General features: G+C 45.5%; 2 protein-coding genes across 5 annotated transcripts in view; one reads left to right on the top strand and one right to left on the bottom strand.

The window, feature by feature from the left end:
* Positions 1 to 284: 284 nt before the first annotated feature.
* LOC307087898 (poly(A) polymerase type 3-like) lies at positions 285 to 10,410 on the bottom strand (the record flags this gene model as incomplete). Of its 3 annotated transcripts, none has more annotated exons than XM_079753580.1 (22): positions 10,258 to 10,410; positions 9,472 to 9,642; positions 9,164 to 9,230; positions 8,974 to 9,055; positions 8,728 to 8,837; positions 8,575 to 8,628; positions 8,357 to 8,468; positions 7,932 to 8,021; positions 6,930 to 7,068; positions 6,740 to 6,812; positions 6,321 to 6,441; positions 5,880 to 5,964; positions 4,166 to 4,219; positions 3,800 to 3,919; positions 3,255 to 3,364; positions 2,789 to 2,901; positions 2,454 to 2,605; positions 1,946 to 2,159; positions 1,447 to 1,584; positions 1,138 to 1,191; positions 984 to 1,028; positions 285 to 835 (listed from the first exon to the last, which is right to left on the bottom strand). In XM_079753580.1, exons 1-22 carry the CDS (start codon positions 10,263 to 10,265, stop codon positions 740 to 742), a joined length of 2,208 nt encoding a protein of 735 aa, XP_079609706.1. In that variant the 5' UTR covers positions 10,266 to 10,410. The 3 variants fall into 3 exon arrangements, with proteins under 3 accessions (XP_079609706.1, XP_079609707.1, XP_079609708.1); XM_079753581.1 differs by having other exon boundaries at positions 285 to 832; XM_079753582.1 differs by lacking the exons at positions 285 to 835; positions 984 to 1,028; positions 1,138 to 1,191; ... (8 more) ...; positions 6,321 to 6,441; positions 6,740 to 6,812 and having other exon boundaries at positions 6,926 to 7,068.
* Positions 10,411 to 10,519: 109 nt separating this feature from the next.
* Positions 10,520 to 16,873, top strand: part of agbl5 (AGBL carboxypeptidase 5) — a 13,574-nt gene continuing 7,220 nt past the window's right edge. For both annotated transcript variants that reach the window (XM_079753451.1, XM_079753450.1), the window contains exons 1-9: positions 10,520 to 10,613; positions 11,233 to 11,531; positions 11,948 to 12,119; positions 12,439 to 12,605; positions 13,074 to 13,251; positions 13,808 to 13,986; positions 14,509 to 15,070; positions 15,389 to 15,558; positions 15,944 to 16,079. In XM_079753451.1, the coding sequence (XP_079609577.1) occupies positions 11,314 to 11,531; positions 11,948 to 12,119; positions 12,439 to 12,605; positions 13,074 to 13,251; positions 13,808 to 13,986; positions 14,509 to 15,070; positions 15,389 to 15,558; positions 15,944 to 16,079 (1,782 nt within the window). In that variant the 5' untranslated portion in view covers positions 10,520 to 10,613; positions 11,233 to 11,313. The remainder of the gene's footprint in view (positions 10,614 to 11,232; positions 11,532 to 11,947; positions 12,120 to 12,438; positions 12,606 to 13,073; positions 13,252 to 13,807; positions 13,987 to 14,508; positions 15,071 to 15,388; positions 15,559 to 15,943; positions 16,080 to 16,873) is intronic.

The following is a 16,873-nucleotide window of genomic DNA, read 5'->3' as shown; positions in this document are numbered from 1 at the left end:
ACCGTCTCTTCATCAACCAACAAAACTATTGGTAGACAATTCCAGATAGTGCCATGATAACAAGAACAGGAAAGGAAATGCTAACATGTTGTGGATGGCTTTGCTGAAGAAACCACAACATTAACCAACAGGCCGCTGCTTTGGGTCATTATCTGATATCATAATTAACACAATGAAGGAAATAACAAAAAAACTGAAATCAACAGCATCTGGAGAAGGCAAATGTACTCCTCATGCTATGTGACATGAACACAAGGGCTCCCGAACCCCCCCCCCCCCCCGCTTGCAGAGTCCAGAGAGATCAACAACAAAGGAAGGGCTGGCTGAATTGGAAGATGTGTCTTTGACTCTCATATGTACACAACTTTGCGCCGTCACCCTGTGTGCTTGGACGAGTTCAGAGCGAGTGGATGTGAAACGCATCTCAGGGAGAGTTTATTAAGAGAAACTTTCCTCTGGGCTACGTTGGGTTCGGAGTAGGCTGCCGGGGAGTTCTGCGGAAGTTCTTTATCGCCCCCTTGTGGTGGTGGCCGCATGGAGCAGGCTAAATTAACTTTTGGCAGAGCTGCGATTGATATCGCGCCTCAGGTCGGGTCTTCTGTTTATCCGTTACTCTGTGTGTCCGCGACGAGATCATTAAGGGGACGTTTGACACAGAATAGGGAGCAAAGGTTGTGGCGGTGGTTGTGGTGGGTGGGGAGGTTTAGGTGAGGCATTCCTTGCCTTGTGAATCGGGAGTCTACCTGCTGAGCCGAAGCTTGATGGAGTTCTTCACCACAGAAATTGGGTTGGTAGGGATCAGTGGCACGTCAGACAGGTCAGCTGTGGACGTCTTCTGACGGGGGAAAGAAAATAAGCAGAGTCAGACTAACCACATAAAAAACACAGTATTTCACCCAACTAAGTTTCCGCTGTTGCATGCTTTTACGTATGTATGATGCATTGTAACGACATTCCATAATGTTAAAGTAAATGAATATCACCTTAATTGCGTCTCCGTTCTTCAATTCTTCTTTGTGTGTTGTATCCTGTAATATAAAATAAAACATTTGTAGCACACCTCACAATTAGTTAAAAAAAGACACAAACAATATACTTGAAAGCGAATGAACTTTAATTGGCTGCCCAATTCTGTACCTCAGTTTCAACAGCCATGTTCTCATCCTCCTGCCTTTCATCATTAACATGGTCCTAAAAAGAGGAGTGAACAGGGTCAGACAATAAGGAAATCCAGTATGAAAGACCTTAAGGATAAGCTAAGAAATGACCGTGGACATACATCAGGTGTATGTGGAAAAGGTTTGGCTCAGTTCTAAGTTCTAGAGGCTTAGTTCTAAGGTCTAAACAGTTTGGCGTAGTTCTTAGTTCTAAAGGGTTAGGCTATAGGTTTTGAGTTCCAGAGGGACTGGCTTAGTTCTATGTTCTAAAAGCCCGGTCCTGACTCACCTCCTTCACAGGGAGAGTTTCTGCTGTGGTGTCTTCCAGCTGAGGGGAGGAAGTTCTCTCCGATGTTGGATCACTCTCGCTGGGGTTGAAGACTGCCTCGCTCTCCTCAATGTTCCCAGGGACATCGGTGGCTGAATTCTGCAAGGAAACCCAAAGACCAAAGCAGATCATATGAACGGTTTAACAAGACCAGCTTCCTATCCTCACTAGATCTTTTCAGTTTATATAATGGTTTAAAATTGTATGTGCTTGGCACTTGTTTTTATGAACATCCTCACTGTACCGACAGCAATATATTGTTCTTTATCTTTCTTAGGAAAAAGGTACTTATTGGCGAGTCGCTTTGGATAAAAGCGTCTGCTAAATGCCCTAAATGAAAATGTAAATGTCAATTTTGCATCGAATCACAAATGTAAAAAGGGGCTTAGCGACATATGTGAAACATCCGGGACATCAACAACACAGTGTTATTAGAAACCACAAAGGTGAGTGTTCAGACCTCGTCCACTTTGAGCTTCTTCACCGGCGTGTCTGGCAGGGGTGAGCCGGATCTCTTGGCCGCCGGTGGACCCATGGGCGGAGGGGGGGTCTGGCTCATGGGCACTGGGGTGAGGCAAGGGCGTGGCTGGGCCCCGGGCGGCTTCGACCCATCCACTACTGCGACCTCGGCCTTCGGCTGGCCATCGACATGGAAGACCGTGATGGGCCCAGGACTGAAATAACAAGGTCGGGAGGGAGACAAACACATCTCATGTTATGACTCAAACTAGTAGAGCAAGGCACTCACAATGGGGGGGGGGGGGGGGGACGTTTCATATAAACATCCAGCAAACGGCTTTCATTAAAAACAGTATGGTTTTGTATGTCAAATAAAGTTACTACATTTCTAGTCAACCTTCATGTCATCATGTCTGTCTAATTCATAGCAACAGCCTTACAAACAGCACAGAAATAACAGAATAAACAATCAACTCGTGCTTCATCAAACAAATGGAGGAGTCCCCTACCCGAGGGGACTGGGCGGTGGCCCCAGCGGGGGGCCCTTGAAGGGGGTGGAAGACAGCATGGACGTTGGGGACGGGACGGACATGCTGTTGTCGCTGTCGATCGACATGTCCAGACTGCTGTCGTTCATCTGACGCAGGCTCTCCGTGGAATGCTGCGGCACAAAGTCAAAAGGAGACGGATGGATACCGACGAGTTTACACGTGAAGTAAAACGCACCTAAATTACGAAACACATCCGAGGAGCGGCGACGAGTTCAATTGTCCTCGCTGGATGTCATCTTTCATCTTGACACGTTAAGTTGAAGAGATGCAACAGAGTTATTTTAATGAGATACCTTTCTGCGCTTCAGGTTGGGGAGCAGCTGGTGGAGCTGCCTCCTCTTCACGTGCATGGCCGATATCTTCATCTCCTGCTCAAACATCTTGCTGCTGATGGCCTGTCGGTACACTGTACGTGAAGAGGAGGAGGGTGACGAACACAAATGGACAGAGACGGGGTAAGGAGACAGATGGAAACAGAATCACAATTTGTGATGCGAGAACAATTTGCTAGTTTGTCAGGGAATTACTTTTATCCGAAGCAACGTACATTAAGTTGAATGTTTTAACTTAAGGCAAGGCACCTTGCTCAAGAATGCCTACAGGTGTACTGTGGACGTCGGGGATCGAACCCGGAACCTTTCAGCCAGGAGTCAAACACAACCAACAACGCTGAAATAACGTGCTCATTTGTAATAAACAAGATTGCTTAACCAGACTGCATTAAATCGGTTTTGGCACTGTTCAATAACTGCTCCTTACCCGTGTCTGTGAAGGATTGAATGTCGAAGGTCAGGTCCACGTTCAGGTTCTCAGACCCCTCCATCTTCTTAAAGACGATGCCGATAACCCACATCGTGCTAAACTCCTCTCTGGAAAGAAAGATAAGGGAAGAAAACAATGTGATGGTGTGACTCCCAAACATTTGTACACACCAAGACGGTCCATTGTAAAATGATCCACGTACCATCACCAGTATAATGAAACCAAACAAACACGCAGAACATTACACAGTCATTTAGCAGCCGCTTTGATCCAAAGAGACTGATTGATTGTTCTCAAGCTTCACAGAAGTGACAAGTGAGGCTGAAAACAATCAAAGCATGCGATATACAATCCAAAAAACCACCAAAGATAGGAATCACAACACGAGGTAAGTCGTTTTCAACAAAAGATCGGAAAGAACAAAGTACATAAGTGAGTTGATGAGACGAGATACGCAGGTTTCAGTAGGGGGGTTGGAGGGCGGTGTACCAGATTAAGGAAAACATTCAACGTTGGCAGAATTCAGTATAGATTATACTCACTTGTCATTGCCTTCCTTTGGGCCGGGAAAGGACTGGGGATTCACATGAGCCAGCGTGATGAACTCGTTCTTCTCTAGGTTTCCGACTAAAATCCGAATCTTGGACTCCACCAATCCCACCCTGGCAGGAAAATAACCAGAGTGAAGAAGGATTATGAAAAAAAACCTTTCCCAGGTCAACCTTGCAAAACATACATCCTAAAAAAAAAAAAGCTTGCTTTAAAGATACAAAATATACTCAAACAGAAAACAGTCTTCCCCAGAGATACGAGAATATGTCAATAGTTGTCCTCATTCGCTCTTGTTTCACTCACACCCGGGCCTACTTCTGCCCTCATTCAGTGAGCGACAGGCCGGCCGTACTCACCATTCCAGGTGCTGCTTCTCGGTCGGCGCGCTTGCTAGCAACACAATATAATGCCTTGGAACATAAGAGACAGAACAATGCCATTACACCCTAGAGACACAGAGCGCAGATAATGCACACAAGTTCCAGGGGACCCCGATCCCCTCCGCACCTCGTAAAGCACAGATCAAAGGCCCACCCTGAACCGTCCCATCAACAACTTGGCGTCCATTTATTTTTATTCATGCATTTACGATTAATATTCAAAGTACAAAAGTAGCCACAGATACGTGATGGTTCCGCATGAGGAGGGTGGTGTGCTTCTTATTGTCCGGTGACAGGATTTGTATTCCCGTCCAATGGATTTACTCCAGTGTAATACAACTAGTTTCCATGGCTGGTGGAGGTATTAGTCTCCCTACTTTGCTGTACACAAGAAAAAAGTATGTTGTACAACTGCATTATTAAGCAGTTTATTTACTTGATCAATATATACTTAAGGTCCCATGCCAGATAAAGACATAGTGTGTCAAATATCCAAATTATTGATCAGGGATAACAAGGATGGATATCCTTCAGGCCAAGTAAAAAATAAAAGAAAAAAATATATAGAGCCCAGAACAGACAACATATTTATTAAAATAACACAGTACAACAAATCCAAGGTTCTGACAATCCAGGCTTCTTTTCAAAGTTAAAACCATGTAACTTGGAAACACTGCTTGGATCAGACTATCCTCATTGCTGGTGCCATGTCCCCTTCCTCTGCCGGGACTCGGGCCAGGGAAGGAGCTACCGTAGCTGGCCACAGCTCTGGGGTAGACTCTGCCAGAGTTTGCTTAAGGCATCAAGGCAAACATCCTCATGGGCATGGGCTCCCACCGTTCAATGTAGATTTTCGACTTAAAACAAATTTTGGGCTGAGCTGAAGTCATGCAAACTCCTTGGTAGTTAAGTATATAAATAAAGGAAAATGTATAAAAAAAAATACTAGTGTCCATCTTTTTTTTTACAAAACAGAAGACATTAGGAAAGGATGTATTTATGGAACTATGAAATAACATTAAGACTTCCAAGGTTTAAAACATGCAAAATCCATCCATGAAGGTGTCAATTGCTGTGTCATGCGTTAAGGTTAGGATTCCCGAATAAATTGCGACATAATCACTTTCACTGGAAAATGTATGGATACAGTAAGGAGAGGAGAAAGACTATTAAAAATCAGACTAATAAGAAATACATGGTGCAAATTGTGAACTAGGTCATTTTATTTTTATTTCGGAATACAATATGATAAAGGCACAGGGGGAATGAAAAAAGCAAGACTTTAAATATTTGAAAGGAATGCTTACAACCAAGTACCTACCTTTTATTATTATTAAAAATACAAAACATCAAATATATAAAGTGCTTACAGTTAAGGTGTTTGTATGATAATGGAATGGAGGCAGTGCTTGAAGTTAACATTGTATGATCCTTTGAGATTCTCAGAAGGCTCTTAGGCAGGGAAGCTTTGAAGCCTTATCAGAGAGACTACGGTGTTTATTCAAAACTTCCAATAGAATAAGTTAAAAACAAATAAAACAGTGAAAAAGACTAAATATATGTTTATATATTAATACATATACACTAGACAATGGTGTGCATGTGCGCGTGTGAGGGGAATGAGCATCTTCATTGAAATATCTTAATCTCACCATGTGTGTCCCGACAGGATAAGCAGCTTAATACATACTTGTATTTCTGAAAGAAGTTTGGTGCTTCAAATAGTTTCGACCACTCTGCTTTATTCTGCAAAATTTCGTCCGTGATGGCGAGACCTGTGGGGCAGGGGATAGGGGAGCGGAGGGAAGGAAGAGCATGTTCAAACAGGAGTCGACGCAACACAAACCCTGTTCACATGAGATGTACACTGAGCCGCTGGGATAACAACTAATCATTACCAGTCGATCCAGAACAGGGATGTGTTCAACCAAACCATTACAGTATATAATAGCTTCCTTAAAAGCAGGAAGTTAGAGCTGATATAAATGTATTGATATTTAGATATATTTTTAGATTTGAATAGAGCCCCGTCCACATATCGACGTTGCTACAGATTTGGCCATCCTTTCCTCCTGAATGGATAGAGGGCCGAGGGCGCCCCTTAGTGGTAAAGGGGAGAAGGACCACCGACCCTGTTTGAACTCTTCCACCATTACGGCTCGGGTCGAGGCGGACACGTTGTATGTGGAGTTCTGCTGCGGGTACGCGGGGGTGATGATGGGCATCAGGTGGTACCGGTCACTGGGAGTCACCTGGGGAGGGGGACGGACACACACACACACACACACACACACACACACACACACACACACACACACACACACACACACACACACACACACAGTTAGGTTTCATTAGGTTAGGTTTGACATGCATTAGTAGGAAGAATTGTATCTTGTCGCGGAGAAGGATGACTAACTAAGCTGTAAAGGTGAACAGGTATACTTCATGGTGTACCACACAGATTTCAACAAGTGACCCTCATAGAGGCTCTTCTACGTACGTCGTCAATCTATACATTGTAAATTATTACTATTTTAGTTCAGTTACCCTTGGGTCCCACACTGGAAGGTTGAGGTTGCAGTCTTCCGGCTGCTTTAGCAGAACTGGGTTGGGCCATTCCCTGGGGACAGGAACACATAACGAGCAAATTAATAAATACCCCCCGCCCCCCCAAAAACAAAACATATTCATCCCCTTAGACTTTCTTTGGTGAGCACTGAGAAGTACAGCCACTCACCACTTGGAGAAGACGAGGAAGAACTTGTGGACCAGGGTGGAGGCCGCCGCGTTGGGGTACAACTGGCACGTTCGGGCCACCAGCATGGCCCAAGAAACACCACCCAAGAAGCCCAGGATGTTGGAGTAGATGTTGCGGCCTGTAATAAGCAGATACAGATTTAGAATGCGGTCGGTGCTTCTGGTCTTATGGTCTTCTTGTTTGAGTGGGAACAGATTTGGGGAGGAGTCAAAAGTGTGACTTGGGAATTTTAAAATACATATTTAGGAGGTGATGGCGTATAGTCAACGTAATGGCATATCTTGAAAAAGCCCCAACAAAGGGAGGGTCTTTAACGCCTCAATGAACGCAAGACAATGATAGTAATGCCAAAGCATTCTGCTCCACAGCGATGGCCAAATAACCCCACACAAACAGTGATTGGCCTGTGGTTTTCACAAAGTGGGTGCCAAGCAAAACAAAGTCACCATGGCAACAGGCTATTGTTTCCCCTGGCGTAAAATAGAATGCAAAGAAACACACGCAGCGACTAATCCTGTTTTGAACGAAAGCGAACACAGGTCAATGGCGTCTGTGTTTACATGATGTTCACTCAACTGTAAAAGAACAAGGAAGCAATCATCTCTACACCTATCCAGTCTGTGAAGCGACTACAGTTGCGGGCTATTGAAATGCTTTAAACCAAGAGTGACCATGGCTTACATTTTTCAAATCATGGTTGTTAGTTGGTATGAACAAATACTGACGTTAAAAATGGCTTGAAATGTAGCCATCAAAATAATCACAAACAAATACCACATCACTATTTTCCTCCACATTACTTAAATTATAAACTGTGATAGGATGCATATTGGGACTGCAGGGTATCCAGTATAAATAAAAATAAATAAATAGAACCATGGTCTTTAAAACAACAACCAATAAATCCACCAGAACTACCACCAACCAAGGCAGCTCCCCTTTTTGAGCAAGCTAGCAAAGCAACGAACACACTGGACTCACGTTTAGCCCAGAGCTTGATGGTTCTCAACGTCAGCCTGAAGTTGCCGATGTTGGGCACGAGGTGAAGAATCTCATCCGTCACCCGACAGCCTTTAAGGAAACAGGAGATAAAACAAATCCATCTTATTGCCATGGCGATTCTCAAACGACTTCGGTGATATAAACAGAAGGGGAATTCAGGGTCGACATGATGTGCCGTTCGTGAAGTGCGACGAACAATGCACGGCCCTGCCTTTTTGCCGCAACGTTGCGGTGTTCTGCAGTACACTGCTTACGTGCTTTAGAATTTCAGAGGTGAGCAGCACATGACAAATCACCATATGGAGTGGGACGGCCGGGATTACGTCGTTCCTAGTTCGCTCTGGCTTGTTCGGTTCAAGCACACCTAAAACATTCAACTTTTGTTTTTACTATGCTGCCCTCACCGTTCAGACTCCTGATACAGCGGATGTCAAGGTTCTTCAGCAGCCCGTCGTCTCGCAGGTCAAGGTTCTCTGGTATAGTTTGCAGCGCTAACCTCGCAAACAGTATGTCAATCTACAATCGTCAGACACATAAACAAACACAATGATTACTCCGATCCTGACCCAACCAAGGGATATCCCTGCACAAGGAATGCAGAGAAAGACACTTTAAATAGTACCTCAATTCCGTCAAACGCTAGCTTGATGACCGGGACGAAAGCCTCTTCAACGGCCTGCGCAGAAGGGGGGAGAGTGGCAGCGTGAGTCACCAGGCCTAGATGGTTGAACATCTTCTGTTCTCACTGCAGTTAAAGATAGTTTATATAACTAACCCGCAGGTCTTTGACCTCCTCCTGCTCCTTGAGCTTCTCATAAAAAGAGGAGAAGAAGTCTGTTCTCTCCACATGCCGGGGGGCCACACAGAGAGCATCTATGTCGGCCCCTGTCAGAAGGAGGGAGATCCACATGGGTGTAAGGAAGTGGCCGACATCATTCCTAAAATACTTTTACTTAAGATTTAAACCGGCGGCGTCGAGTTTGACCAAAAGCGTTTTTGAGTGAGGATTAAATGCTGGTACCTTTGGTGTGCACGCCTAAGCGATAGGATCCGAATGTGAAGATCTTGCCTCCAACTGTATCTATTAATGATGCGGGGAGGTTCTACAAACAAAAAGAAAAAAAACATTGCATTACTTGCTTAGTATGCATACCCTAACACACATCACGTAGACACACACACACAAACACACATCATCAAAAGCACCGCACCTTTATATCACTTATCTCTTTGATCCACTCCTTCACCAGTGTATTCAATTTCCCCAACACCAGTATTCTGTTGGACAAAAAAAAGGTTAAATGAACATGTCAATGTACAAACAACATACCCTCGAGTATTAACAATTTTATTTGATGAAATCAAAGAATTTGCTTTAATACAACCCCCCGCCGCCCCCCCTCAAAAAACAGGCCTACACCTACTTTTAAATTGCATGCATTTTGAAAAATAGCCAAATTATAAAATACCTATTATTAAGGGAAAATCTACATTTCCAGCAGGCAGCCGGTGCAAATACCTGCGCTGAAGTTCCAACTCTTCCTCAAACACCCCGTAAGGTTTTAAGGTCTCAGTCAGCTTTTGGGTGAGGGCCAGGTCAGCCTCCTTGGGCAGGGCCAAGCTAATGGGAGACGTGATCCCATAATGCTTGGGGGTCTGCTGGAAGGCTGGAGCCTGGTTGCTGATAGGACTGAGAGCGAGACAGAGACAGAGAAAGACGTGTTAGATAGATAGTCTCTAAAAGAGGAAGGTACCGGGGGAACATATTTATAAGAGTGCAATGAACACATGGTGTTTAAAACGGGGCGGGGTGTAGTAGTATGAGTAATTCATGACCCCCGGCGTCTGTTGATGCATTACGTGTGCTGACAAACAAAGTGATGCTTATAGACAACACTGCCAGGACCGCAACAGCCAAGTCACTTTGTATTACATCCAGAAGAGTTCCGAAACCTTACTGCACCGTATTCACCCGTATGAAACATTAACGTTAAGAAAAAACAACTGTATTCTGCGAAAAGGTCTACATTAGCCAAAAATGTCAATAGCAACTCCACCATTGAGAGTATCGGTGTCTTTTTACTGCTTGGATAAAATTAACACATTGCGGGGCGCGTTGAGACCCAGTTATGTGGCACTGATTTCCCCCCAGACTCAACTTAAATTCGGGTTCAACGACCCTCAAAACATGCTATCGCTCACTAGCTCAGGCTCGGTGTGTATGGACACACAGAAGGCCCTGTACTATGTCTGCTATACGTTCAATCATATAAAGTATTCAAAGAAGGAAAAAAAAGGCACTTACAAAGGCATGGTGGTAAAAAAAAAAATCAACCGTTCCAACTATTTATTGTCATTCTCGTGTCGTTATTTCTCATGGGCCGAACAAGTGGTTCTCTTTATTAGACATTCAGCATGGGAATTTGGACCTTTTGTTTTCCGCTAAACATGGCGCGCGGGCAGCCGCGTCTCTCGCTGCCTCACGTAGTCGCGTCACGTGACCCACCACCGCCGACGTGGGGGCGTCGGTTGGCGGCCTGACGTCACCGCGTCGCTCAGTGGGTTTGTTTGGGTGGAAGAAGGGGGCAGGTTTTACATGACTGTAGAAAGGACGTGAAAACAAACCATGGATGTCGGCCAAGTGTAGCAGTAAGACATTCGGTATATGAGCTTTGTACAGCAAAAATACGTTTTTATCGAAACACGTTATAACGACAATAGCTGTGTTGTACAATTTGATTGAGATTTATTGTGTATAACCCGCTAGCGTTGTAGCTTACTAGCTCAATAATGTTGACCATTGACAAATAATTGACAATTACTGTATGGCTATAGCCTATTACCATCCTTCTTCATTTACTCGGTGCTTTTGCATCGCTTTTAATCTCTCTTTGCATCAATATGATGTTGACATTCTCTAAATGTTGCCTCGATATAGATCTATTGTGGTTAATGTTACTAGATATTGTCTTTACAATCATGTAAGTCACATCACTGAGGCTGAAACTGACCAAGGACCGATAAGCTGATGTCTCCATTAACCATTCCTTATGTATTACAAGAGTTACGAAAAAAAATGGTCTGGTTTGTCAAAATTAAATGATGCTAATCCACCATCTCCCTTATCAACCACTATCAAAGAGATCATCAATCTTTATTCAGTGTACATCCTGCATTTAAACCTCTGTGCTCCCTTATTCAACGTCCTGTGTGGGTTTTTGTATATGTGGCTGCATATGTTCATTCATAGTTGCATCTTTATGTGTCTTATCAACAACAGGCCATCTGCATCCAGGGAGCTGGCTTGTTCTGACCGAAGAGCCATAGGGGGAGGGAGCAGAGGCGACCGCAGCACAGAATAATGGAGGCCCGCTTCGGTAACGTGGTGTTCAGCTCCAGCTTTGACTCAGGGAACCTGGCCCGTGTGGAAAAGGTGGAGAAGGGCAGTTGCTCCCCCCCAGCTGCCACAGCCTCGACCGGGGGCACTTTCTCAGGGCCACCCCCAGCAGTACCGGACTATGAGTTCAACGTGTGGACGCAGCCAGACTGTGCCGGGACAGAGCATGAGAATGGAAATAGGTCAGTGTCTATGGCGATACTCAACTGTCTATGTCGCTGGCTTTATCTCAGCTGTCCATTACTTTGAGTCTCTGAAGGATGGTTTGATTAAATGTAGAGTGCTTGGGTTTCAGTTGTCCTCAAGCCTGACCTTCATATTCATACTTTTATATATAAATATATTTTCAGTTTTTTGGTATTTTGTTATGGCCTATTTTGCTGCTTCTATGTTTATGACATGTTGTTTTGTTTATGCAACACAATGTGCACCCTCTTTTCCCTGCTACATACGTATGTAATTCCAAATGTTGTTATTGTGTTATAAACAGTGTTGAAACTGTAAACACAGCCCTGGTCGCTACTTCCATCATCTCACTTGTGTTTTTCTTTTTGTTGTTATTGTTGTTTTTGTTGTTGCTGTGTGTGTGTTCTGCCAGGTCGTGGTTCTACTTCAGCGTGCGTGGGGCGTCACCAGGCAAGCTGCTGAAGGTGACCGTGATGAACATGAACAAGCAGAACAAGCTGTACAGCCAGGGCATGGCCCCGCTGGTACGCACCGTGCCCGGCAAGACTCGCTGGGAGAGGGTCCGCGACAGACCCACCTTCGAGGTGGGTGTGGGCATGTTTGTGTGTGTATGTGTGTGTTATGGTGTGTGTGTGGGAAAGTTACACATTTAATGGAAACTAAAATGCTGTTAAAATACAAAGATCATAAAAAATGTATAATAGTGGAAATTACAAATTAGTTTAGGCAATTACATAAAATAAATAAGATTGATTTTGCAGTTGGAGAACAGTGTTAGGCACGGCACAGACATAGCGTTTAGTATAGTAAGGGGAAGGTGTAGCATAATGTAATGGAAATTGATGTGAACATGACCAAAACCACCTGCTCTTTCCCCTTGTCCCCCTTTCACGTGTCATCCAGATGGTGGAGAGCCAGTTCACCCTTTCTTTCACCCACCGGCTGTCAGAGACGAGGGGCGCCTCCACCTACTTCTCCTTCTGCTTCCCATTCTCCTACAGCGAGAGCCAGGACATGTTGCAGCAGCTGGACTCGAGCTACCCCAACAATGCTGTCCTCCACCCCGGCAGGTAGGGCAGGTCGCACAGGACCGCAAAATTCCCTTTTTCCCACAGCTGAAACAGAGAGAGGGAAATAGCGGGTGGTGTCTGGGTTGTAACTGTGCCTGTTACAGTCAGGACAAGAATAGAGTTGTGTTTCACCATCAAGGGTAATCTGGGGGTTCCGGAGGAGTGCATGAAAAGTCCTGTATTTGTTGCACTTTGGGGATAACGTTTTCACCAAATGTGCAATATATCAGCATTTTCATGAGTCACTTAATAATTCATGTGCATCACATTCATGCATCCATTTTTATATGCACTTTTTTTCTCCCAATATTTGTATATTTCGTATCGCCTGTATTGTTGGTTTCATATTTCTTACTTTATTCGTTCGATTCAAAAATTGTTGCTATTACCTGAATAATTCAAATGGAGCAAGTGTGTTTCTGCCATTCATCCACCGTCTTGTCCCTACCTCCCCTCCCCCCACCCTAGTCCCCCAGAGAGTGTGTACTACCACCGGGAGCTTCTGTGTCACTCACTGGACGGCAACAGGGTGGACCTCCTCACCGTCACCAACTGCAGCGGCATGGTGGATGAGCGGGAGGCCCGGCTGCCCAAGTTGTTCCCCGACACGGATACCCCGCGGCCCCACCGCTTCCCCAGCAAACGGGTAAAAGTTTATACCAATGACAATACTCTCCCTCTCGCTCTCTCTCTCTCTCTCTCTCTCTCTCTCTCTCTCTCTCTCTCTCTCTCTCTCTCTCTCTCTCTCTCTCTCTCTCCTTCTCTCTCTCTCTCTTGCATTTGTATTATCAAACAGGATTTGTGGCATTATCTGTGAACCGGTCGTAAACTGGTACACCACGGCCGCTCCGTCCTTGGCCTACGCAGAGATCGTGAAAAATGTAGATGTTGTATAACTCTGGTGCGTGTTCACATCAAGCAGGGATCTCTCGTGAACTTCCCCAGGTGTAACCAGGCTTTCCACGTGAACCACTAGGCTACCACGGCCCCGTATCTCCACTGTCTGATGACAAACCCTTTCATAATATTATCTATTTAACCGGGGCAATGTACGGTTAGACACTGTCCATGCATCGGCTAGAAAGCTCAATCTCATCTGTAGTCCCTTGCGAGGTCATACAGAGCAAAGACAGACACGTTTCACAAAATAGTTCACAGCAGAAGTCACATCAGCTGACCCGTTCAATCCGATTGGCCTCTAGGTGTTCTTCCTCAGCAGCCGCGTGCACCCGGGGGAGACGCCGGCGGCGTTCGTGTTCAACGGCTTCCTGGCCTTCATCCTGCGGCGGGATGACCCGCGCGCCCAGGCCCTGCGCAGCATGTTCATCTTCAAGCTCATCCCCATGCTGAACCCCGACGGCGTGGTGCGCGGCCATTACAGGTAGCTGCAGGGCGGGGGGGGGGGGCTCTCTGCATGGGCCACGTATCCTCCTGGTCACATGACCCATTGTTTTGGTATGGACTCAGTATGTGAACAGTGGAGTCCAAAGCACGTGTCTGGTTAAGAACTCTTTTAAAGGTGATGAAAAAGTTGAACCAAAATTCTGTGATGTGGATTCTTTGTGGTGGGTGAATGCAGACATAAGAAACGAGGACATGGTTAAACAACATAAATAATTGAAACGGTTAATATCCACATAGCCTACATTTCACATAAAAGGTTTTACTGGTGTCTCATTCAAGTGTTGGTTTGAGCTTGCAATAGCAACACTCTGAATCTGTAAGGTTTTTTACAGTAGTGTCGCTTCACTTTGGTTTGTCCATTATTTATGTGTCACTGCCACAGGGTCCAAAGGATGCTTTGTAATAACACTGTTTAAATATTTCTCTCTCTTTCTTGCTCTCGCTCTCCCCCCCTCCCCCCCTCCCTCCCTCCCTCCCTATCTCTCTCTCTGACCCACAGAACCGACTCCAGGGGTGTCAACCTGAACAGACAGTACCTCAACCCCAGCCCCGAGCTCCACCCTTCCATCTACGCTGCCAAGACCCTGCTCCTCTACCACCACCAACAACACCCCAACACGACTCTCCACCCCCTGGCAACCGCGCTGGCACCGGGCTCCGCCCCCCAAAGCCCCCCGTTGGCCCCGTTGGGCGACAAGGCGTCGACCAATCAGCAGCAACCGCTGCTCCCCCTCACCGCCATGGAGGTCAGCCTGAATCAGCGCAACGCCAAGAAGGATGGGGCCGCGCCCCTCACGCCGGAGATCTCCATGGTTACGGAGGAGAACGCATGGCCCGCCACCGAGGAGGGAAAGGGCATTGAGATCAATGGGCTGAGTTCGTCGCCCGCGGTAACGGCGACGTCAGAGACGGCGTGCGCCGTCGAGGAGGCCGTCCGGCAGGGCGACGAGCCGATCTCAACCGAAGAAGGAGGCGTGGCCTATTATATTGACTTGCACGGGCACGCCTCTAAGCGCGGCTGCTTCATGTACGGGAACAGCCTTCCAAACGAAGCCCAGCAGGTGGGATGGAGTTGTTTTGGGACTTGGAACATTTTATATCCATCAGCAATTTGGTTTTTATAATGAAATGTGATAGAGAAACATGGCACAGGGTTTTCAGGTGGTCTGCTAAAGAGACACCGAGATAATAATGTATTCTACCCTTTGATTATTTGAGCCCAGAACACTCAGGTCCAGCCCTTGAAAACACACAAAGACATGTAGAGATGCAGTATCTACAAAATAAACAACTCTAATTGGCTCCCTTTTTGCCTTTTCTCTCCCTTTCTGTCTCTCTCTCTCTCTCTCACTCCCGCCCTCTCTCCCTCCCTCCCACAGGTGGAGAACATGCTGTACCCGAGGCTTATCGCATTGAACTCGGCAAACTTTGACTTCCAGGGCTGCAACTTCTCCGAGAAGAACATGTATGCCAGGGACAAGCGGGACGGCCAGTCCAAGGAGGGCAGCGGGAGGGTGGCCATCTACAAGGCCATGGGGCTGCTGCACAGGTGGGATGCCAGGAGGAGCTAAGCGATGCTATCCATAGTGAATGTTAACAAGATAGGAAAACGTTTTTGAACACTTTAGCGCAAGAGCTCCATTCCTTTTTGGCAGAGTTTTTTCGGCCCATTACTATTCATGATAGTCTACTCACTGTGGATTTCTATGTGGATATCTGAACGATTTAAGCGTCAGCGAGTTAAGCATGGTTACACACTAATATACAATGTTAAAGTTTCAGCATCGCACACAAAAACAGCTAGAATGTTGAAGTCCTTCTTTGACACATTTAACCACCGAATGGAAACCGTCACGCTCATGTTTAAATCAAGTCAGGCTTGGCTGCCAGGCTGTGTGTGACAACAACGCACGTGACTTCCCTCCCCATCTCAGTTACACGCTGGAGTGCAACTACAACACAGGAAGAGCCATGAACTCCATTCCACCCGCTTGCCATGACAACGGACGGGCCACGCCCCCTCCCACCCCTTCCTTCCCGCCAAAGTACACTCCAGAAATATATGAACAGGTGAGAAAAAAAACGGTACAACCCCATTGGCTAGCAATCAGATATTTATTGGGATTAGGAGGCATGTACTTAAATGTGATTATGGGAATCAATGTTTTGTTAGCGCGTGTGTTTACATGCGCTTTTTATTCGGTTTATGTGATTGTTTCATTTTGTGAGCGCCACCCATTGCTTAGGTTGTGGTCCGGTATCTTTCGGTCGTTTATTTTTGTTCTGTATGGCTGCAGAGACATATCCAACATCATTTGATTTGATTGGGTTGGGTTCATTATAATGCAATTTCGGGAAACACACTCATGACTACTTGAAATACAAAACACACAATAACTTTGTGAAGACTGTTATTACACTCGTTCTCTTAAAGTGAGCAGTCCTATTTTAAGCCTTTTATTCCAAATTAAGTTTCAGGGTTGTGTTTTTTGAGGGTACTCAATACTTTTTTTTTTTTTTTACTTTTGCGTTAAACCCATGACTCCCTTCAAGTTACCCATTAGAATTAGTTCCAGTTTGTTTGCTTATCCCATTTCCGCTGTCATGTACGCCCTAATTCACTTGCCTTGGGCCCTTTTTATGCGTGTGCATGTGCAAAGTTTCTGCGTGTGTGTTAGTACACTTAACAGTGTTTTATATGTGTAATAAAACGTTGTTTTGTATAGATATAGTTCTCTATAAAGGACCCTTCCATTCAATCAATACAAATTTGACTGAGCTATAACTTTATCTAAGGTCTGCAAATGTCTCCCTAATACGTAGAAATAGTACAAATCGAGCGAGCCATCTTTCTTAATCCCTCT

The sequence above is a fragment of the Pollachius pollachius genome (assembly GCF_949987615.1).
Source record: "Pollachius pollachius genome assembly, chromosome: 16".
Taxonomy (NCBI): Eukaryota; Metazoa; Chordata; class Actinopteri; order Gadiformes; family Gadidae; genus Pollachius; species Pollachius pollachius.
Note: the sequence above shows the minus strand (reverse complement) of the source record. Positions and strands in the feature narration are given on the sequence as shown.